This window comes from Cervus elaphus, chromosome 20, assembly GCF_910594005.1.
Source record: "Cervus elaphus chromosome 20, mCerEla1.1, whole genome shotgun sequence".
Taxonomy (NCBI): Eukaryota; Metazoa; Chordata; class Mammalia; order Artiodactyla; family Cervidae; genus Cervus; species Cervus elaphus.
The window spans coordinates 137498901-137522583 of record NC_057834.1 but is presented as its reverse complement, the minus strand read 5'-3'; the positions used below and the strand labels follow the sequence as shown (position 1 = coordinate 137522583).

Below are 23683 nucleotides of genomic sequence, written 5' to 3'. Positions count from 1 at the left end.
ACAAAGGGGGCAAGAATATACAATGGAAAAAAGACAACCTCTTTAACAAGTGGTGTTGGGAAAACTGGTCAACCACTTGTAAAAGAATGAAACTAGAACACTTTCTAACACCATACACAAAAATAAACTCAAAATGGATTAAAGATCTAAATGTAAGACCAGAAACCATAACACTCCTAGAGGAGAACATAGGCAAAACACTCTCTGACATAAATCACAGCAGGATCCTCTATGACCCACCTCCCAGAATATTGGAAATAAAAGCAAAAATAAACAAATGGGACCTAATGAAACTTAAAAGCTTTTGCACAACAAAGGAAACTATAAGCAAGGTGAAAAGACAGCCCTCAGATTGGGAGAAAATAATAGCAAATGAAGAAACAGACAAAGGATTAATCTCAAAAATATACAAGCAACTCCTGCAGCTCAATTCCAGAAAAATAAATGACCCAAACAAAAAATGGGCCAAAGAACTAAACAGACATTTCTCGAAAGAAGACATACAGATGGCTAACAAACACATGAAAAGATGCTCAACATCACTCATTCTCAGAGAAATGCAAATCAAAACCACAATGAGGTACCATTACACGCCAGTCAGGATGGCTGCTATCCAAAAGTCTACAAGCAGTAAATGCTGGAGAGGGTGTGGAGAAAAGGGAGCCCTCTTACACTGCTGGTGGGAATGCAAACTAGTACAGCCGCTATGGAGAACAGTGTGGAGATTCCTTAAAAAACTGGAAATAGAACTGCCATATGACCCAGCAATCCCAATCTGGGCATACCCACCAAGGAAACCAGATCTGAAAGAGACACATGCACCCCAATGTTCATTGCAGCACTGTTTAATAGCCAGGACATGGAAGCAACCTAGATGCCCATCAGCAGACGAATGGATAAGGAAGCTATGGTACATATACACTATAGAATATTACTCAGTCATTAAAAAGAATTCATTTGAATCAGTTCTAATGAGATGGATGAAACTGGAGCCCATCACACAGAGTGAAGTAAGCCAGAAAGATAAAGACCAATACAGTATACTAACGCATATATATGGAATTTAAAAAGATGGTAACGATAACCCTATATGCAAAACAGAAAAAGAGACACAGATGTACAGAACAGACTTTTAGACTCTGTGGGAGAAGGCGAGAGTGGAATGTTCTGAGAGAATAGCACTGAAACAAGTATACTATCTATGGTGAAACAGACCTCCAGCCCAGGTTGGATGCATGAAACAAGTGCTCAGGCCTGGTGCACTGGGAAGACCCAGAGGGATGGGATGGAGACGGAGGTGGGAGGGGGGATGGGGATGGGGAACACATGTAAATCCATGGCTGATTCATGTCAGTGTATGGCAAAAACCACTACAATACTGTAAAGTAATTAGCCTCCAACTAATAAAAATAAATGGGGGAAAAAAAACAGGAACTCTTTAACTTCTCTGGGGCCTTCCCGCCACCACCTGCTGCCTCATTCCTTCCCTTCCCTGGGCAACAAGGCTTAAAAGACACACCCACGCTGCCTCCAGGCCCCGCCTCCCAACCCAGCTGAAGCCCACTCCGACAGGCCCGTTCTCCTTTTCCTATTCCTTCGTTTTGATGTTTTGTACTGTGTCCACACTGGATCCACAGGGAGATTCGTAAAATTTATAAAAGCCCTGCGTGTGGCTTGTCTTTATACTGCTCGTGACTTTCTATCTTTTGTTTCTAATTTTTGTGCAGTTAAGCCTTTAAATTCTTTTATCCCATTTCCCCCCTGATTGTCTTCATGCTCAGAAAATCCTCTTATCTAGAGATGGAAGGCACACACCTTCCGCATCATGGCAAAGATGTGACTGCAGAGCACGAACCCCTGTGTGGAGGTGGTCTGGCCCGTGCTTAGAGGTCAGGGCCCCCACAGGTGCTGTGCTCCCCGCCTCAGCATGTGCTCCACCCTCGCCAGCCCCACCCGCGCTAGGGAAGCCCCTCCCCGACTCCAGGTGCCGAGACACCGACGTGGCTGCCCGGGCCCCACCTGTCCGTGGTCAGCGCCTCCACACTCTCCTGCCGTCGGACCCGGGGAGGCGCGGGCCGTGCGCTCCCAGGCCGAGGTATCCGCCTAAAAAGAGACACAGAACACTTGCACATTTCCGAGTGGACAGAAGAACAGCCACGCTAATGCCAATTTCCAGGCCACCTTCAACCTGCCAGTTAAGACATGATCTGCAGAATATTAAGAATATCCCACTAACCTGACAAGTCTAAAAGCACCCACCTGTTAATCTCATGAAGGTAAAAAGAATGGTAAACATAAGTATCAGGAATCAAACCTGTGACAAAATTTAGCCATGAGTGCGAATCTCCCTTAGTCTCTGAAACGCTCTACAGGAGTCAGGTGCATCTCAGGTACAAGAAGATTAAGTGGGCTTTGCTGTCTCTGAACAAACACTTGCTCACGATTGAGCTCAAGCAGCACACGACCTGGGGCGGCAAGGAGAGGCGGGGGCGGAACCGGGGTGCACAGACCTGACCGCTGCAGGGAGCTCGCCGGGCGGGGGCTCGGGGTTCTCCGGCGCCTCGCTCTTCTCCTGGCCGGGAGCTCCAATGTCTCTTTCTGGACAGGCAGCGGGCCCAACAGCAAATTCTCGAAAGAAAAAAAAACAACAAGTAAACGTGTGAAGAGACAGCCATCAAAACAGTAACAAATATGAATGAAATTTTCCTCATCATTTTGATGAAATTAAAACAGACGCTTAGTATCTAAATTTGGGGTAGGTGTGTGGGGACAGGGGCAAACTCGAAATACAAACTGGGTCAACTTCTCAAGAAAACAGAACTCAACAGGTAGGTCTGTCAAGTAGCTGAAAGGAAAATACAGCCTAACGGCAGACGTGGACACAAATGTGCACACACGCACGTGTCAGGACGCTCAGCCGCCATCATCACCACAGGGACAGACACTAGGAAACTCAGGAAACTGCGGTCTGGTCCCGGGTCACACCCTCGTGTAAAGCAGTCATCACGTAATGCACGCGTAATCAACAGCGTGCGGCGCCCAGTCGCTCAGTCGTGTCCGCTCTCTGTGACCCCGCGGACTGTAGCCCGCCAGGCTCCTCTGTCCATGGGATGCTCCAGGCAAGAATACTGGAGTGGGTAATGTATGTTACATAGCATAGATGGGGGTCTAAAAGGACTTTCATTCAAGTTATGAGCACTGGGATTACCAATGCTTTTCATTTTCTTCATGTTTTTCTGCATTTTTAAACTTTTTTTTATTTTGGCTCTGTACCATATTATTTTTATAATCTGAATAAAGTTTTGTCCATTTTGATAAAGATTTCATCAGTAAACAATAAACCCAAACTATTAAGACAATTAAATTTACTCTACTATTTAAAGTAAAAGTGCTTTATACATTAGAAAATAGTAACACCAGAATTTGATTATTGGAAATATAATTTATACTCAAGAAAAAAATTCCTGAAATACATTCTTTTAAAACATAAAAAGTTAAATCTTAAATTGGTGGTTACCGTTCCTTAAGCTACTTTCACTAATACAATGTATAAAACATAAATCTGAGAGTACATGTTAGAATCTGTACAGATGGACACAATTTATACCAAACAGATCTATTTAAGGCCATTACTTACCTGCATCACTAGGACAGTCACCTAAAAAAAAAGTACATCAGAGAATCAATTTCTGTCAGAAAACTTCAGTATATTAAATGATCATAAAAGGATTTGAGAAAAATATATTAGTAATAACTTTGGATGTCCATTGGGGAAAAATAGTCATTTCCTCCTAGTCTTTTTTCCAGCTTCCTACTGCCGCTGTTTTATTTTTAGAGAGAGACAGACAAACAAAACCACAAATCATAATATATCATTCCTTGAAAACAGGAGATAGGAATGAGGAGAAAGTGTATCAGTCACGGAGATGAGTGACAGACACAGAGGCGGGAGGTGACAGAGCCAGCCACAGGCAAACGGGGCCCGTCTCACGTCAGTCAGTCACGAATGTCTTTCCATCGGCTCCCAGATGGGAGGGCGTCTGCCCTCAGCAGTCGTCACCCCAGACTCTTCCTTCAAGTGCCACGTTACGGGGACAAACGTGACAGCCGAGGCCACGACCAAGGAGGGAAGCGCCATGGGGTGGGTGGACCCAGGACGGTCTCTGTGCTACACTCTTAAAATGCACAAACACGTGCGTGGAAGAGCCAAAGCTCCCTGGACACAGGACAAGAACAGACTCCGCCAGGACGGCCCAGGTAACCCGGAGGACACACGCGTCAACGTGGGGAGGGCCAGACCGCAAGGGTGGCCTGCGGACACCGAGGTCAGAGCCACAGACACGCTGCCCCAAAGGGGCCAGCTCTGGGGGCGGAGGGCCCGGCCTTGGGCCTCGGACAACCTGCCTCCCAGAGGTCCGGCCCCACAGAGGGCAGCCTGGAAGATGGGGCCGCCTGGGAGGACACGCAGGGTGTTGGGGAAGGGACCGGCGCGAGAGCTGCCTTGCCCCCGAGGCCCAGACACCGCGGCCCTGGGCCCTCTTCAGAGCCGGGAGGGGCTGTGGGCCACGGGGGGCTCCGAGGGCGGCGGAGGCCCGAGCTGACCCCGGGTGCTGCACACACAGGCGGCCTGCCCCCAGCACAGTGCGGTGCCCCGCCTCGTGGACGCCCCCGGCCCTGGGCCCCGCCTGCACCACCCGGCCTCCACCCGGACACCCCTCTCCCTTCCTCCCTCGTCCCTGGCCAGCGCACCACCGCCCTGGTCAAGGCCACCAGTCCCTCCTCTGCACTCGGGCATATCCGCCCTCGGGCATCCACACGCCTCCAGGCGACCCCGCTGCTCTGTCCCACCCCATCGCCCCAGAGCCCAGGCCAGTCTGGCCTCTGGACCACGCGCTACGCTTCCCACATGAGCTGAGCATCATGAAGCCACTCACCCCTAAAAACGGCATCAGCGTCCTGTCTCTAAGCTCCCAATTCGGCCACTGGCCCCAACTACCACCCATGCTCTGCCCTGAGGCCCCGAGGCCCTCCCTGACCCTGGTGTGACGTCTCCCCGCAGACCACCCTCAGCAACTGCTGCTGAGCCTACCCTTCAGCTCACTCAGGCGCTCTCTGCCCAAGGGCCAAGCGCACCGCAGGCCTACGACAGACACTTTCTGCCGAACAGGCTGGCAAACACTGGCCCTCACCTGCCCACACCCCTGCGGCCCCGGCGCCAGGGCACGGCCTGGGGGCTGCAGGCAGGGCGCCCCTCCGCACCCGGCAGGAGCTCCAGGGCTGAAGAAGGACATGCTGGTCCAGAAAACGGGGCATGTGTGTGCATGCACAGCCGGTTCACTGTGCTGTACCACGGGACCTAACACAACACTGCAAAGCAACTGTACTCCAATAAAATCCTTTTCTTAAGAAAAGCAAATACTGAACGTATAACTTTACTACAACTTTTTTTTTTTAAATGCTGAGAAAGAAAATCATGCTTGAGAGCAGAAACCTAGAGAGGGAGGACTTGAGACAGAGAACATCACAGAAAAGTCACAGTGGAGAAAGCCTCCGAGCTGCTGGGAAGTCCTCTTCGGACGGGAAACCTGGGGCTGCAGCCTGGCCTCCGAGAGCCCCAGCAGCAACTGAGGCTTGTCCCTGGGTCACCCTGACACTTCTGGGCTCAGGGGGAACTCGGGACACAGGATGGCCTGCTGCCCTTGGGCTGGGTCTAGGACGTGCTCCTCTAGTTTATCATACAGGCAAGAGCAAGTCACCAGCCATGTTCAGTCCTGAGTGTGGACGACAAGGGGCTGGGCCTAGGAGGGTGGGGGGGTCAGAGGCCTGGGAGCCTGTGGCTGTGGCTATGACCCCAGGACACCCCGTGTGGGGGACACGCGGGTGACCAGCCTCCCTCTTACCTTTCTGCTTCACGGCTGGCTCTGACTCAGCGCTGCCTCTCCACAGACTGGCTGCATTGTCATCTGAAATACTAGCTGAGTTAGTATTAGCTTCTTTCGTTCCTGACGTCAGACAGTTAAAGCGGGTGATTAAGACGGAAGCATGCAGCGGGGTCACGGGGGGCACCTTACACGTCTGTGCCTCCCCACCGACAGCGCGCCAGGGATGACCTGGGGCAGCTTTCTAGAGGATGCACCTGGACCGCTCCCCTCAAGCCTGGCTCTGGGATCAGGAGTGGGGAAGGGGAGCCGGGAAGTGGGCAGGCCCTACCCACTCAGCCGAGGCAGAGGCTGGGCACCCCCCATTTCCAGGACAGCCTGACACCGCCAGTCCCCCCTGGTCTCCCCACGACGGCCCGGCCTGGGAATCATGACCTGAGGCTGCAGCTTCAGGACGGCAGGAGCAAGAGGAAAACGCCCCTGGCTCTGCACAGGCCTACACGTCGGACGCTCCGGCACGCCTGCCTCCTGTTTACTGACTGACGAGCAAATGTTGACCAAAATAGAAAAAAATATCAAGTACCCGAGAAATAAAATATTTCTCCTATTAAAAACAAAAGCAGGGGGGCTGAGGGGACACACTTTGGATTGTGGCAAGAACCAGGGAGAAACCTGACCCATTACTACAGCACCGACCCCCCCACATCTAAGAGGGATCCGGAGACAGATGAGTCAGCTCTTCGCATCAGGTGGCCAAAGTATTGGAGTTTCAGCTTCAGCATCAGTCCTTCCAATGAACACCCAGGACTGATCTCGCTACTCTCCCAGAAACGCCCCAGCCAGCATGTGGCCCGCAGCACATCACAAGCGCCCCGCTCTCTGCCAGGACTCTAGGCAGCGTCTAGCCACACAGAGCCACAGACCGTATCTAAGTGCAAACGCAGACACCCAGGACTTATACCGGGGGAGCAGCCTGGCACAGGGATCAGCCTCAGCCTCGCATCCTGGGGTGCAGAGATGCTGAGTGCATCCTGACAGGACATAAGGCAAAGGGCACAGTGTCACCTACGCAGGGTGAGGGCAAGCACGCTCTTCAGCCCAAGTCTGATCAGGCCTTTAGATCGAAGGGAAATATGGGAGGTGGGGGGGGGGGGTGCTCTAAGCTAAATGACGCCACGAGGAACAAGCGGACAGACACGCTGCACCCGACCAGCAACCACACCGTTCTGGAAAGTCAACGTTCCGGGACAAAAGTTGGTGGGGGGGTGGTATATTCCAGATTCAAAGAGGTTGAAGAGACAAAAAAGAGGATAAAAAGGGAGACTGCATGTGCTCGCTTCGGCAGCACATATACTAAAATTGGAACGATACAGAGAAGATTAGCATGGCCCCTGCGCAAGGATGACACGCAAATTCGTGAAGCGTTCCATAAATTTAAAAAAAAAAGAAAAAAAAAAAGGGAGACTGCAGCCTGGGTTTCAGACGCTCCAGGGGGATCAGTGTGTTAGGTGCGACAGTCACTTCATGGCTCCGTAAGTGCATGCCGAAGTGTTCAGGCGGAATACTTAAAAGTATTTAAATATCTTTTACATAGTTTGAAATCATTCATAAAACAATGTCATTATAGATGAAGCAAACATGCCAGAACCTTAGGACCACCGAGTCCAGGTGAGAGGCACACAGGTGCAAATCGTTCTATCCTACTTTCATATATTTTTCATAATGAAAACTTCTAAACAACAAAAAAACATGAAATGAGGGAACCCAGGCAAAATAAAGAGATGGATGGATAAGGCTCCAGGAGATCGCAGACTGTCAAATGGCTGCAGGAGGACTGAGTCTCCTTAGACAGCCTGCATGACAATGGGAGCCAGGAAAGACAGTGCTTGTGTTTTGAGAAATAAATGGACAAATCTTTTGATGAACTTTTCAATCTGCCTGAAAAGGCAAACAACATGGAACAACAGACTGGTTCCAAATAGGAAAAGGAGTACGTCAAGGCTGTATATTGTCACCCTGCTTATTTAACTTATATGCAGAGTACATCATGAGAAACGCTGGGCTGGAAGAAGCACAAGTCAGAATCAAGATTGCCGGGAGAAATATCAATAACCTCAGGTATGCAGATGATACCACCCTTATGGCAGAAAGTGAAGAAGAACTAAAGAGCCTCTTGATGAAAGTGAAAGAGGAGAGTGAAAAAGTTGGCTTAAAACTCAACATTCAGAAAACTAAGATCATGGCATCCGGTACCATCACTTCATGGGAAATAGAGGGGGAAACAGTGGAAACAGTGGCTGACTTTATTTTTCTGGGCTCTAAAATCACTGCAGATGGTGACTGCAGCCATGAAATTAAAAGACGCTTACTCCTTGGAAGGGAAGTTATGACCAACCTAGACAGCGTATTAAAAAGCAGAGACACTGCTTTGCCAACAAAGGTCCGTCTAGTCAACGCTATGGTTTTTCCAGTGGTCATGTATGGATATGAGAGTTGGATTATAAAGAAAGCTGAGTGCTGAAGAATTGATGCTTTTGAACTCTGGTGTTGGAGAAGACTCTTGAGAGTCCCTTGGACTGCAAGGAGATCCAACCAGATCATCCTAAAGGAGATCAGTCCTGGGTGTTCATTGGAAGGACTGATGCTGAAGCTGAAACTCCAATACTTTGGCCACCTGATGCGAACAGCTGACTCATTGGAAAAGACCCTGATGCTGTGAAAGTTTGAGGGCAGGAGGAGAAGGGGACAACAGAGGATGAGATGGTTGGATGGCATCACTGACTCAATGGACATGGGTTTGGGTGGACTCTGGGAGTTGGTGATGGACAGGGAGGCCTGGCGTGCTGCAGTTCACAGGGTCACAAAGAGTTGGACACGACTGAGCAGCTGAACTGAACAGGCAAATAAGAACCACCAAGCCCATGCACTCTCTCGGGACTCCCCACAACAACGCTGGCTGGCTGGCCCGGGAGCGGTCAGCGTGACGAGGCACAGCTTCAGTTTGAAGCACTGGCCGGGAGTGGACGGGGACTGAGAGAGACCAGCGCCACTGGACCTGGAGGCTTCAGGAACTTAACTGCCGGCTGGCAAGCCCTGGGTTCCGAGAGTCCAGGGACGGCCGGGGCAGGATGACACATGTGATGACGGGCACCCGGGGTGGGCGCAGGGACAGGCTCGAGGGCGGAAGGGCCTGTGGGCAGGGCCCCCCAAGCCCAGGTCGCCAGGACCTCACCCAGGCACAGCGAACGCATGGGACTCGGCTTGTGGCCAGCAGGTGGCACCAGGCTTCCCCTCATCTCCACAAAGCACTGGTCTGAGGCCCCCGGCCAGCGCTCTGTGCTCCTTCAACACGCAACTTCCATTATTTTCACAGCTGAAGATAAAGGTCTACAAAGATCGTACAGTGCTGAAGAGCTCTCCGACGTGACTTTAAACCCATCACACCCTCTCCGGACAGCGCTGGCTCACCCTGCCTGGGGGCTCCGCAGCTGGATAGGTGATCAGCACCGAAGCCCTTGTGCACGGCATGCCCATGACAAGGCAGCCACCGCACGGGCCCCCAGGCAGGTCCCCTCACAGCCGGCACCCACGAGGAGACGCCGGCTCAGTGAGCACACCCTGCAGCTCGCTCCAGGCCAGCGGGTACACGGGTCTGGGTCTGGAGGTGAGGTGCGTCCACGTGGGCCGCCCAGCTGCCCGCACGGGGCAACCTCTCACTCCGGCTTCACCCCCAGCCTGCTCCCCACTCCCGCGGCTCTGGGACCCCCAAGGAGCTGAGAAAAGCTCCCGCAGAAGTGAAATAAACCATCACGAGATGCAGCTGAACGGCACCACCTGTGGGGTCACTGAGAACGGGGTGTCCATCCGTAAGAAAGCGCCCTGCCCCGATGTAGGTCATTCATCCCCCACACTGCTCAAGACCCAGATACACCGCACAGCGCTGACCTACTTGGAACAGAACCACCATGGATCGTCACTGCTGAACTGACGATGGAGCAGAAGGCTTGCACACACATCTCTTAGAAAAGCAAAAAAACGAGGAAAGTAGAACGCAAGCACAGAAAGACGGGCCTGCTGTTACTCTAGTTACAATTACTGAGTTTTTACAAACCAGACAGAGCTGAGGCCATCTCAGCCCAGAAAAATGTTTACCTTTCCCTGAAGTCAAGATTTACACTATTTTCTCCCTTAAATGTCACTCAAGAATTGCCACATTTCTGAAGAATTGAGTTTATCACAGGGGACGACACTCAGTTGTCATCTCGGATGATTCCACTGAAATTCCAAATCCGCACATCTGTCCTCACCATATTAGCAGGATGAGGACGTGCGCACACGTCATGCTGCCAGCCTCAAACATAAAGGGTGCGCCACGGGGACACCGTCCCTCAAACGTAAAGGGTGCGCCACGGGGACGCCGCCCCCAGGTGCTCCGAGCAGGCATCTTTAAGTATTTACTGCAGCAAGGCCGTGTGCATGCTCAGTCGAGTCCAACTCTTTGCAACCCCCCTAGGCCCCTCTATCCAAGGGGGTTTCCATGCAAGAAGACTGGAGCGGGCTGCCATTTCCGCCTCCAGAGGGTCTTCCCAGCCCAGGGATGGAACCCACATTGCAGGCAGATTCTTTACCGCTGAGCCATGGGGGAAGCCCATTCATTGTGGAGCATTTTCTTAATAGAACACAACAGAACAGTCTGGAGAAATGAAAGATAATTCTCTATCTATCCACACCATTTCATAAAATTCCAGCAGCAAGATAAAAGAAAGCACTTTGAATTAGATTCAGAAGTGTCACACATAAAAAGGCAATGTCAATGTTAAGGTTAACCTCAGTGAAAAGGTTAATGTCAAGCTGAGTTACTCTTTCTCATCGTAAAACTTAGCAGATGAAAGCAAACAGAATATCAAGTCATTTCGGGTCTTCAATACATTGTGAAAAGAATCAAATGAACATTAAAGTGGTGGGAATAATTATAAAAAAAATGAAAACCACACTGAGATGTAAATATTTCTTATCAATGCAGTGAAGAATTTAAACTAAAGAATATGTTTTTCTCACCTATTTCTGAAGTTATAGTTTCCTGATCTGGTTCATTATTTAATCCAGACACTATGGGGTCTAAAATTTTAGCTGAAATGTTATTGTCCTTTCTTGCTGACATGAAATAGCTAACAACAGATTAAAATACTGCAAAGGCTTTTGCGTCCAGTTGCTTTGGCTTGTTGGGATTTACAGGGGTTTCTGCCAAGGTCACCAACTAGCTGTCCCGTCCACTCAATGGTCGGTTCTCTGACTCCATGGGATGCTGGGTAATACACGCCCCTTCCCTGGCTTCAGGACACCCGCTCTCCAAACTCCCCTCCACTGTGCTGGCCTGTGTCTCCTCTGCCAGAGCCGCCCCCTCCTCTCCGAGTCTCCCTGGAGGGGAGAATCCTGGGTGCCCCGCTCCCCGAGATGAGGCCCTACGTGAAGGTCCTATGCCACCCTGGGAACCCGCAGCTTCTTCACGTTAACGCCGGCTTCTCCAGGGCTCTCCCTGAACCCCAGGCCACAGCCCACCCGCAGTCCCAACACCTCTACCCGGCTGTCTCATGGGCACCTTGAACGCAAGGCCTCCAGAACAGAAATCCTGGCCCAGCCACCCCATCCGCCAACCAGCTTCTCCCAAAGCTTTCCCCGCATCCATAAGCAACACCATCTAGGGTCAGGCTCCGGAACCCAGGACTGACCCTCCCTCTGACTCCTCTCCTCGTGAACAGGGGCGGCCTGCTGCGTCAGCACGCCCATCACCCCACCCCGGTCTTCTTGGCGGGGACCCTTAAGCCCCACCATCACAGCCTGCCACCCGCACACAGCCACAGCCCGCCGGTGGCTCTCCGCCTCACTCCTGCTCCCTGCAGTTTTAATGGGGGTGCTTCTCAAGCCCGGGCCAGTCTCCGTCCTGCTGGACACCCCCAGGGGCTGCGTTCACACTTAAACAGCCCGTCCGGCAGACGCAACCCCCGAGGACATCAGCCTGCCACACAGGAGCCCGGTCTCCGGTCACTTGCCCTCTGCTCCAGCCTCTCCACCTGGCTCCCAGGCTCGCAGACAGGCAGGCCTGTCCCAGTGACGGGCCTCTGGCCAATCCTGGACACCCTCAGCTCATGTGCTCAGCAACCCGAGCCAACTCTGTGCAGACACCCCCCCCCCCCCGCCCCCCACTCCTCTAGCCTTCCTCTCCCTTCAAAAGACTCTGCTAAACTAATAGGAAGGTGTACACCTGACCTCTCCTTATTATCTAATAGAGAGTGTACACCCTGACCTCTTCTTATTATCTAATAGAGGGTGTACACCCTGACCTCTCCTCATTATCTAACAGAGAGTATATACCCTGACCTCTCCTTATTATCTAACAGAGGGTATATACTCTGACCTCTCCTTATTATCTAATAGAGGGTGTACACCTGACCTCTCCTCATTATCTGATAGAGGGTATACACCTGACCTCTCCTTATTATCTAATAGAGGGTGTACACCTGACCTCTCCTTAGTATCTAATAGAGAGTGTACACCCTGACCTCTTTGTATTATCTAATAGAAGGTGTACACCCTGACTTCTCCTTATTATCTAACAGAGGGTATACACCTGACCTCTCCTTATTATCTAACAGAAGATATACACCTGACCTCTCCTTCTTATCTGTCTTCTCCCTCTAAAGCGTACTCTCCATGAGCACAAGGACCCCACAAACATTTGCAGAACAACGGAAGGCTCCAGTGGATCACGGGCCAGGGCCTGAGCCGTGGCAGGGAACCTTCACTTGAGGGGTGTGGAGGCCCCCTGTGGCTCAGACCCCTGGGTGGGCGGCCCCTCTGCCCCGCTCCGCCCCGGCCGCCCGAGGGCAGTGCTCCAGCGCCAGGGCCCCTCCCAGAGCCAAGCAGGTGCATCTCCGCTGCAGCAGCCACAGGGCTCCGTCTGCTCCATGACCAAGCAGAGGATCCGGCAGCTAAAGGTCTCAGCTCGCCAGCGCGCACTCTCAGCCTCCCCTGGGGCTCACTCAGTCTTACCGAACTGTTTCACGGTATGCTCCTTCTTAGCTTTACTGTAGGAAGAGTTATGTTCTTTTTCAGGGGAAAGACTGTTTTCACTGGTTCTAGAGTCCCTTCTTCCTGACATGAAATTGCACAATGAAAATATGTATTAATTGGTAATGCTGCATATTATTGAACAAATGAAATTAAAATGCATTCACTAGCTGAAAGTGCTTCACTTTGCTACAATTCACCAGTTAAGAATAAGCAAAAAAACAAACTCTCATATTCTTAGGCAGAATGCTTTTTGGATCCTCTAGAGATTCTGGAATGACTTTCGGATTCTCAGTATGTCTAACAAACGTGATACTCTCCCCACCCCCACGCTTCTAGTAAACTCAAGGCTTCTCTTCTCAGCAGGAACACAGAACGCCTGTGTCTCTCACACCTCCTGGGCGCCAGATACTTGCCCGAATGCGACCCGTTACAAGAGAGGGCAGTGCCAACTATGCTGGGTGAGGACCTGGGGTTATCAGGTCCGCGCTCGGCGAGTGGGCAGGGAAGAAAAAGAGTTCACCAGTTTGTCAACAGCTCAGCAGAGCTTAATGTCATAAAGCCAGCAAATCTCTGATAACCAAATCTCTTAAAGACCAAATAAAAGGAACCTTACAGTACAAGCTTACTGATCAACTCAGATGCAAACATCCTGGGTTATTAGAAAAGAAAAGCAGATGACATGACCGTCAGCTTAGAAAATGAGAAGAACCAATGCAACAACTCTGCATCAAGATTCACTACAGGCTAGATTGAAGAGACAGCCACAAAAATCAATAAAGCTTCTATGTATATTCCAACAATGATCACCAAAAAATTAATGAGGAGAAGAAAGATACCATTTCCAGAAATCTGAAAACAAAACAACTGAGCGATCCCTGACTGGCAGACACACCCAAGCACCGCACACACGTTTCTGGAGAGGGAACCCCCATCTAACTTGAAAGCAGCAGGATCCAGGCTTCCCAAGAACAAAACCTAGGCTTCACCCAAGTGCAGGCGCCTCCTGACAAGTCTGTTTCGTGGGAGGTGGGAATCTCTGACTCATGGAACTCAAGTGACTGGAAAATGTCTCTGCAACAATAAGCAAATAAAATGGCTTTGCAATTTTTTCTTTTTTTTTTTTTGAGAAGAAAAATGACAGGGAACTGACAGTGAAACAGAAAACAGTAGAGTAAAACAAAAACAAAAACACCAGGCTCCAGACTCCAAAAGGCCTGCGGGGAGAGCACAGAGCAGGAGAGAAGGTATAATTAGTCAGGAAGTGACCCTGGAACACCTGGTGAGTGATTATGAAAAAACAAATTCAGAGCCTCGTTTTATATCATGAATTAAAGAGATAATCAAAAAGTATAAATATTAAGACACATGAGAAAACACAAATCTTCATCTCTCAAATCTCTGGACAAACCACAAAAAAAAAAAGACTGGTGGTACATAAAAATTCCAGTGCATAAAAATTAAACACCTAGGCAAGTCAGAAACCAAACATATTTAGAATTAAAAAACTGAAAAGATACAAGAAACAAATAATTATTTAAAAATTGGCAACTATACAGTGCATGGAATTCTCTAGGCCCGAATACTGAAGTGGGTAGCCTAACCTTTCTCCAGCAGATCTTCCCAACCCAGGAAATGGCGAATTCTTTACCAACTGGGCTATCAGGGAAGCCCCCCAAAATTGGCAGATGTCTGTAACATTAAGGGAGCACACAAATTAAGAACACTCAGACTCCATCTATGGAAATCAGCAAGGGCTCAAAACAAACCCTGGGAGAAGGTGTGGGGGAGAGGGCAGGGACAGTGCCCACCGCAGCTGAAGCCTCAGGATGTCCATGCTGGCCCCTGTGCCAGGACTCACACCTGGGAACCTGTCCCACAGAGATGGCCCGAAAGACAGACGAAGTTCCTGGCACAAAAACGTTCACTAACGCTTTTATCAATGTCAAAGATTGAAACGTACCATCTAAGTTTAACGTCTCAGTGAAGAATTTCAACTACTACATCGTTACTACACTTACTTTTAAGTTTTACAACTTAGGGAAAAGATGACTTTTTCAGGAACCACTACTGCTCATTCAAAGTTACTCCATGCTTCCACTCAAAGTCCCCAGCACTGCCAGCCTCCATCTGTCCCTCCCCGCCCTGGACAGACTGGCACTCTTTCCCTGGTCTGTCATAAGGCACCACCCTCGGGCAAACCCAGGCCAGGCTCGTCTGCGTCAGCTCCAGCTTTCAGCATGACCCCTAGGTACAATTTCTGCTCTTGTTTTAAACACTGTTTTAGACAGCCCATAAACACCACCTGTCTAAGGGCAGGATGCTCTCCATGTCCACCCTGTATCAGGACGAAACTAGCCTACCCATTCAGAAGAGCCAGAGAGACACAGAAGACTAACAGATACTTCTGGAAAAATAACACTGAATCATATCTTTTAGATCAGAACACAGCTCTCCAGCAAAGAGTGTCCTCTGTCCCTGGTGTCGTGAGCTCACACGTGTGCAGGTGCACACACGTGCGTGCGGGTATGAAAGCCACACATCTGCATCATTATTGCAGTCTCTGTTCATGCCTTCCAAAGGCAAAACTGCTTTCTATCCACAAAAGCTTTTCCCTAGTGGATGCTGTGGTTAAGGCCAAGAGTCTAATACTTTCAGATACATTATATGATAAACCGTGCAGTACCTTCCACTGAATTCTTGGATCGCCGCTTTGACGTCTTTGTTGTCACTGACCTGGATGCTCTAGTGGAAATTTCAGTCTTTAAAAAAAAAAAGGAAAAAAAAATTAATTGATGCCCCACACAGCAACATCATGCATCGTGAGCAGATTTATTATTCAAGCTCAAGGAAAAAGCCAATAGGAAACATGGCAACACCCAGATGCTCTGAGAGGTGAGCTGAAGGCAATCAGTGAGGCAGGACCTAAGAGTGGGGATCAGAAGGAAGCTGAAACCTCCTTCATTCTAAACGCAGAATTCCTCATTTTTTGTACAGCCCTAAAAAGGTCAGCCACCTACTGACCATCCCTTGAGAATCTCTGTCTTATCAGCTGAGTTTATGAGGACTCAACCTCTGTCGATACAAGCTTGATTATTTCAGTGTGCTTGTGAACAACTCTGAGAGTGCAAGCCTACTCAACGTTGTGTAAACAGGAGACAGCACAGGCTGCCCCGCTGGCCGCTGGTGCAGTTCCCCACCCGACCCCTCTCTCAAGCTGCCATGTGGACCTCTAACCAGCCCCGCGGCGTCCACTCCACACCTGTCCATCTTCCCTGTGGCTGCCCGGATACACTTTCTGAGATGCAGTGTGGATGATGAAGTCAGGGGGAGTCTAAACACCCCCAGGAGGCACGGCCTGGACCGTACCCCATCCACGGGGAGCCTGGTGCAGGGTCCCCCAGGGCCAGGCGCAGCAGGACAGGCCCCTCCAGCCAGCCCTCCGTCCCCGTCTGCCTGGTGACTTAATCCCCCCACACTGACCTGAAGAGCCACCCCACCTACTCCCACACCATGACCCGGTCCCTCTGCACGCCGCCCGTCACACTTGTTAAACAAAGGTACGAGGAGGCCCTGGAGCCTGCCCCAGAAACCCAGAGGATGTACACGCCCCATCTACTCCACAGGCAGGAAACCACCGACACCGTTCCTCTTACAACAGAACAAACGTGGGCCCCCGCGGTGAGGCTCCGGACTCCGGGGAGGACCACGGCACGGCATGTCCTGTTTCAGCACAGCTAGGGGTTTACATCTCTTGTAGTTACTTTTCAAATTTTACCTCTGTTTCGGCTTTGGGGTCTTTAAAAGATCCATCTGATAACTTTTTAGACATCTCTCCTGAGCTTGATGACTGTAAAAAAAAAAAATTCAAACTGTAGAATTACTCAAGTCCATAACATCTAAAAAAGCATCAAGACGCTTTCTCTAAGGCTGACGGACAGCAAGACAAAACCCTCACACGGGAGCACCAGCACCATGCCCCAGCCCCGACCCCCAGCGGTGGCGGGGCAGCCAGGAGGCCACGGGCTTCAGAGGCAGGGCCCAGGGGGCAACGGCAGGGAGCAGCATCTCCCGGACCCCAGTCACTCTGCCAGGCCAAGCTTCCCGCAAACGTTCCAGGGACACACAGGGGATCTGGTGCGGACAGGAGCTCCGACACCCAGGGCAACATCCCAGCTTCCAAGAAGAAACCACTCTCACTTCCCGATGGAGCAAAGGCTTCAGACTCTGCAACAGGAATGCACTCTCAAGACAAACATGACGTGAAAACTGTAAGAGGTTAAAGCAACACCTTAGGAAGCCTCGCGCTTAAGTCAACTCTCAGACACGTGTCAACATAAGGAGGAGGGACACAGCTGCTGAGATTTTCCTCTGTGAAAAGCGATGGGTGCCTGCTCAATATTTCAACAATTCAGTGTCCTCACGACTTCATTATGAAGCGGCAGACTGCATCCAAAGCAGTTCCTATGTGGGCCAGGCTCCGTGCCCGGGTCCCCCACCCACAGCACTCAGCTGCCCACAGACACACAAGGAGGAAGCACCCCGATGTGGCCACTCCAACCTCACACCTCCACTGTCACACAAGGACACACTTGGGGGTTCACAGGCTAAGAACATCTCACCAGCGTCTCTTCTACGTCAAGGGATCCAATCAGACCACCCAGCAGGACCTGAGTGAGAGCCATCTCCTCCTCCCAGAGCTGCCCTCACAGAAGCCTTGGAGCTCGGGCCTCTGGGGGACTCCCGGGGGAGAATGCTGCCTGCCCCCCCCAAACCCTGCTCCACAGAGGAGCCCCAGACAGACACAGAGGAGCCAGGCCAGCAGGATCACCATGACAGGTCTGTGCACACCCACTCGGGCCAAGGACGACCAGCTGGGAGCAGGATCGGTCCCATCACCCTGTCTCAGAAGCTCACTCACTGTCCAGCACGGCCCGGGAGTCCACCCCTAGCAGCAGGCACACCACCAGCAACCCCGGGGCACATCACAGGGGGGACCCCGGGTCTGAAGGCCCAGACGGCAGAGGTGGTGCCCAGCCAGGGGCTGCCTTGTACAGCAAAATGCACGAGAATGTTTGAGCGCCACAAAAAGCCAGGTCAGAGGAAAAGACTTTCCTTAGACCCCATTTAAACAGAGGCAAAAATGGGGGGGTGTCTCGCTTTTTATGACACACACAGCATGGCGGGCTACCTGACTTCTGGACATTCCTGGGAGGACCCCAAGGTTCCAGGCGGTGTGCTAACATTACCAACAGAACCACCAAAAAGACCAGCTTCCAGGCCCGGCGCTGGGCTGGTCCCAGGAGCCTGCTCACCTCCCAGAGCCACACCCTGGGGATGCCAACTCACAAAACCAGATGGCCATCGAGGCAGGACAGAGGGGCTCAGCCTGGCCCCTCGCCACCTGCCAACCCCTCCGGTGGACCTTGAACTGGTCCAGACCTCAGCTTTCTCCTTCCCAGTGGCTGGAGAATTTCCAGGGCGGTTCCAGGACACTTTACAGTTATGCAATGTCCCCCAAGAACCAGAGTCCACGATGCCAGCCCTAACAGGAGGCTTACCCTATCTACAGAGACTCCAAAATAACCTGAACACCTAGGGGGGAAAAAAAAAAACACACACTGCCTGAAACCAAACGAATTTTCTGGAAAATCCTAAATTTACCGGAGAACTTGAATTGAGCAGGAATTCAGTATGCTGGGGTCTCACTGTACTCAGCAGCTAATGCCTCTGAGACTTAGAAAGCGGCCCTCACCCTGAACGCTGGGGGCCAGGCCCACGGCCCGGGGAGAGCCCCCCACACGGAGGGCGGCCTCGGAACACCGATCACGAGGCCACGAGGTCCGCCGCTCCCCGACGGCCAGAAAACACCCCGACACGCGTGCGCACGGCAGACAGCGCCCTTGGGTTCTGGAGGGCTTCGGGCTGGCCGTGGTGGGCTGGCCGTGGTTTTAGGTTGGGCGACATAACGAATGCCGTTTCCTTGTCACACGGCAGCGAAAAGCGGTATGAGTCTTAGAGAGGAGCCCGTGCCCTCTGCAGGCGGGCAGGCGGCGGAGGGCCCCCCCCCCCCCCCCCAGGCGCGCACCTTCTTCTCGGGCCGGTTGCGCTCGCCCTCACGGCTCCGCTCGGGCTCCCCGTTGCGCAGCCGCCGCCGCTCCCGCTCCCGCTCCCGCTCCTTCTCCTTCCCGCCATCGCTCCGGCGCTCCGCGTCCTTGTCGCGCTCCCGGGGGCCGCGGTCCCGCTCCCTCTCCCTGTCCGTTCGCGCCCGGTTCTTGGCACGCTCGCGGTCCCCTTCGCGGTGCCTGTCTCGCTCCGGCTCTTTGTGCCTGTCCCGCTCGTTCTCCTTGGCCTTGTCCTTGTCCCTTTCCTTCTCCCGGGGCTTGCTTTCTTCTTTTAATTCCTCTTTCTGTTTCTGATCTCTGCTTGTACTTCTCTCGTTTATTTCAGAATTTCCTCTATCCTGGGAAAAAAGCCAAATAACAGCGTCACTTATAAATTCTCTACCTGAACCACAAAAGGCCCCGCTATTTTAGACACACGTAACCTGCATTCACCTCTTTGTCTTTCCGGACCCTGGACTCGTCTTCCCTCACGTTCTTATTATCCAGTTCCTGGGGTCTGGACGTCAGTGAGGGCCGTCCTTTCACATCCCCCTTCTCTCCGGCCAACACCCTCTTCACCGCGTCATCACTGGAGAGCTGGTCCCAACGGGAGGAGATAAAATGCAAGGTTGCAATGAAATGAGTTCGTGTAATACACTTGAGTGTCAGCAAAGACTGCTCATTAAACGGACTCTTTGTCTCCTAAAGAAAATGAATTTTATCACAGACCACGTAGGGCATCGCCTAGAACTGTCCCCTCCAGCATTTCCAATCCTTAACACCAGAGTCCACTCAAGCTAAGCGCACCCCACTTCCCTCCACCCAAGCGTGGCCATGTGTGCTGTCAAGGGCGTCGAAGCTGCCCCACACCTCTCACAGGGTCACAGAGCCCGGCCTAAGCGACCATCTCACTGGAGCCCCATCAGACGCCAAAATCCCCCAGGCAGCGCCCCTGACTGCCCCCGGAGTCCCCCTCGCCCACACACTTCCTCTCTCCGCAAGCCTGCGCTGAGTGCCGTAGCACGCTGGGCACTAGACCAAGGGCCAAGGCCACGCTGCGCACCAGCGAGACGGCCAAACACAACAGCCAAGTCGGTGCAGCGTGCCGGGGGGGCGTGCCGGGGACCCCGGGAGGAGCAGCCGACCCCACAGGCAGCGGGCAGGGCAGGAGACCTGGGGGCAGGCACGGGGCGGGGGGGGGGGGGGGGCGAGGACCGGAGGGGCGGGGCTTCGTGAGGCGCCAGGAGGATTCAGCGGGAATCACTGGTCAGATCCGCTTCTGGAAAGGGGGCGTCGAGCAGGATCTGGGGCAGCTGAGTCGCCAAGCCTTGGACCCACCGGGCGGGAGTCTCCTGCGGCCCCAGGAGCCAGTCTGACCCCACTCCCCACTCCCTGCCTGCTGTGTGGGCTGGAACCCGCCTCTCCCACCTCAGGGCGTGGAAGGCGAGCCCCCAGCCTCCAGCCCATCAAGGGCTGTATTCGCCATGCCCCTGACAAAGGTCCAGCTCTGCTCCACTGGGAGCTACTCAGATCCCAGGAAGGAGGAGGACCCGGGGCGGGGGGAAGACCTCCTCCAATGGCCCCAGAGGGACAGCAAGGCCAGAGAGGCCCAGATTCCAGCCGGTGGTGAGGACCCCAGGAAATCCAGCCCCCGCACGAGGGCTTCTGGGTTTCTCGGAAGGCAGCAGAGCTCCTCACACACCCCTCCAGGGAGAGAGAGGGGAGGACAGGAAGCGGAGCAGGGCTGTAAAGGCCAGTAGAGAACAGGAACACCCCCAGTAAACCCCACAGACGGAGGAAAGCAGCTCCTCTGGCCACCCCCGCCACCTGAGCTGGAAACACTCACGGGCCCTGAAAGGTGGCCCAAGAGGAGGAAGGCTGGACATGCAGCCTCCAGCCATGTACCCCCGGCAGGGTGCCTGGGGCACCCCAGGGCACACCGACAGTTCAGGGAACCTGCACGCAGCACTTGTTCATCTGTTCACTGCTGCTGCTGCTGCTGTCACTTCAGTCGTGTCCGACTCTGTGCGACCCCACAGACATCAGCCCACCAGGCTCCCCCATCCCTGGGATTTTCCAGGCAAGAGTACTGGAGTGGGTGCCATTGGCTTCTCCATCATCTGTTCACTACGGAGCTTTAAACCATGGCTGTAACCCCCAGGCTCCAGGAGAGGGGGGATCAGACAGCAGGGACAGGGTTAAACCCCCTCCTCCAATGCTGCGCACTGCCCGGGCTGGCCTGCCTGCCGGTGGCCTGCCTACCCCACCTGGTCGCCCTCCCTCCCAGGGGTGCACAGCTCCCAGCTCCGGGGCAGGTGGCGCTACCTTGCTGAGACAGCACTTTCCGATTCTCTGCAGCAGCTCGTTAGTCCTTTCGGGCTCGTGCCCCGCCACGATCCGAGCCGGTTTCGCTGACAGCGGCTCTCCAGAGACAATGACCACCACATCTATGGCCTTCTGCAGGAAGCTAATTTTTGCATCTTTATCCTGAAAGATTTCCATTTGAAAGACAGATATTAAAATATTTGAAAAAGAGCTTGCACTATCCTAAGGATGTTCAACAGGCCTAATTTCCTGTTTGGACAAAAAGCTATTTTTAGGTGCGTGTCCGATATAGAACTCCTGACTCTCTATAACCACCACCACCAAATAAAAGTTTAGTAAAGCTTTGTGATGGGCTGGCACCCCCCTCTGGAACACTAGCTGCATTTCTGAAGGCTGACATAACGTGCTATGCAGCTGCTGGAGGAAGCTGAGGTGAGGAGGGCACGGGGCACTCCTGGAGCCACCAGCCTTGTGCTCCAGTCCCAGGTCAGCCCAGGAGCAACAGCTTCTGAAGTCCGTGGGGAGAACGCCTCCCACCTACCTTGACGTTGTCAGACTTCATCTCGATGTCTGTGTAGAGGCCCTTCATGAAGCCCGTCATCCTGATCACCTTCAAAAGAAAAGGCAAGGCCACGGTCAGCACCCTAGGACAGCCTGGGGCTCAGCTGCACCCACCGCCCCACGCTGGCACCAGGCTCTGTTCACACCCAGACGTCATCCGTCCACTGACATGACACTTGTTCCAGCGTCTGCCACGTGCGGGGGCCTTGTCCCAGGCAGAGTCCGCCTGATCTTCACGAAGTCAATTTGGCTGCGAGGACACGTAAACACAACGGACCTGCAGGGCGCTAAGTGGGCACAGGATCTCCCCTGATGCAAGTGTAGGAGGGCCCGCAGTGTCCAGGAGCACTTCCTGGAGCAAAGCCTATTCAAGCTGAGACCAGAGCAGATATGGGGGAGCACATGCCAGGCCAGACAAACAGTCCCACAAGGTCCTCGGCCAAGCGGGTCCATTCAAGGGGCAGATGGCCTGCGACAGGATAGGCCTGAGGCCAGGGAGCCAGCAAGGGCCTGACCCAGATGGCCTTCGAAGCCATCAGGAAATACGGACTCAGCCTCAGGACCACAAGGAGGCCCCAAGAGGTCCAAAAGCAGAAACAGGCATCTTTTGAGGGTCACTCAGAGCAGTGGAGAGCAAGGATCTGGGGAAGAAAGGGGACTTGCCGGCCTGGGTTTCTCCGCACCACTGCATCAATCGCTTCCTGGGACCAGTGGGGCTGGGGGGTGGTCTGTTGCCACATCACTTTTTTTTGGTGCCTTCACCACTCCCTCTCCCCAGTCAACCTGCACCTTCCAGCTACCCCTTAGTCAGGTTTGGGGGTGGTGATGCTTTCTGCCCCTTCCCACCCCCAGACACACCAGGGCCCTGGGTCCTCTCATACCAGAGGTTCTCTTGTGGCAGGTCACTATAAAGTCAATGTAATGGGTAGCAGTAAGCCTATTTTTAAAAATAAAACAGATCGGGAAATATCAGACTACCCTTGTATGTAGTAAGGATGAGTATACCTATAAGTGTGTGTCCTGGCGTTTATAAAGACTACTTATTACTATAAGACATGCTTTTAGGAAAAAAAAAAAAGAAAAGACAGTGCCACACTAATACCAAGTTCCTTCTTTAAGACCAAGCTACAACTAGCCAGCTTATACTCCTCAAACTGCTCAACAGCTGTGCTGTTATTTTCCCTAATAAGACAGGTAGCACATAAGAGTTGTTGTTGTTCAGTCATTAAGTTGCAACCCCACGACTCTGCAACCCCACGACTGCAGCACGCCAGGCTTTCGTGTATGAAGTAGAATATTAAAAGCATCTAATATTCCTAGAACTTCTTCATCTTGCTCCTTTTGAGATTTTTCTAGTGTGCTGACAGTGTAAACTTGCGAGCAATCATTTCCAGCAACAAGAGGCATTAATTTCACAGGATCAATGCTTCAATTTATGAAGGATACAGAGTTAGCTTAGCAGTAACTAAAATTCTAAAATATGGCAATTTGAACACAATACTCAGGAGCAGTAAAGAATTTTGCTAAGAGAATCAGCATGTATTATTTGAAAACGCTTTCCATATATATGTCAACTGTTCTAACATCTTTATCAAATAAGTGACAATTAACATACTTTTCTTTACACAGGTAGAGACAATACTTTTGACCTTAGATTAGCAAAAAAGCAGACCAGTAGATCCTGATGGGGAACACGGAACTCCTTCCCCACAGTCTGGCTACCTGGCAACGGAGTCGATTGCTGCC

At 52.3% G+C, this 23683-nt stretch overlaps 1 protein-coding gene and 1 non-coding gene across 7 annotated transcripts in view; one reads left to right on the top strand and one right to left on the bottom strand.

Annotated features, from left to right (window-relative positions):
• Window positions 1-23683, bottom strand: part of TRAF3IP1 (TRAF3 interacting protein 1) — a 61930-nt gene that overhangs the window by 36296 nt on the left and 1951 nt on the right. For 4 of the 6 annotated variants that reach the window (XM_043877151.1, XM_043877149.1, XM_043877152.1 and 1 more), the window contains exons 2-12: window positions 21918-21986; window positions 21377-21538; window positions 19505-19648; window positions 19036-19410; window positions 16726-16797; window positions 15634-15709; window positions 12930-13031; window positions 5901-5963; window positions 3638-3658; window positions 2511-2628; window positions 2020-2103 (exon numbers count right to left, since the gene is read on the bottom strand). In XM_043877151.1, the coding sequence (XP_043733086.1) occupies window positions 2020-2103; window positions 2511-2628; window positions 3638-3658; window positions 5901-5963; window positions 12930-13031; window positions 15634-15709; window positions 16726-16797; window positions 19036-19410; window positions 19505-19648; window positions 21377-21538; window positions 21918-21986 (1286 nt within the window). The remainder of the gene's footprint in view (window positions 1-2019; window positions 2104-2510; window positions 2629-3637; window positions 3659-5900; window positions 5964-12929; window positions 13032-15633; window positions 15710-16725; window positions 16798-19035; window positions 19411-19504; window positions 19649-21376; window positions 21539-21917; window positions 21987-23683) is intronic. The other 2 variants (XM_043877153.1, XM_043877155.1) reach the window with 2 other exon arrangements.
• Window positions 7209-7315, top strand: LOC122678452. The gene has a single exon (XR_006336125.1). It is a non-coding gene; the product is annotated as a U6 spliceosomal RNA (small nuclear RNA).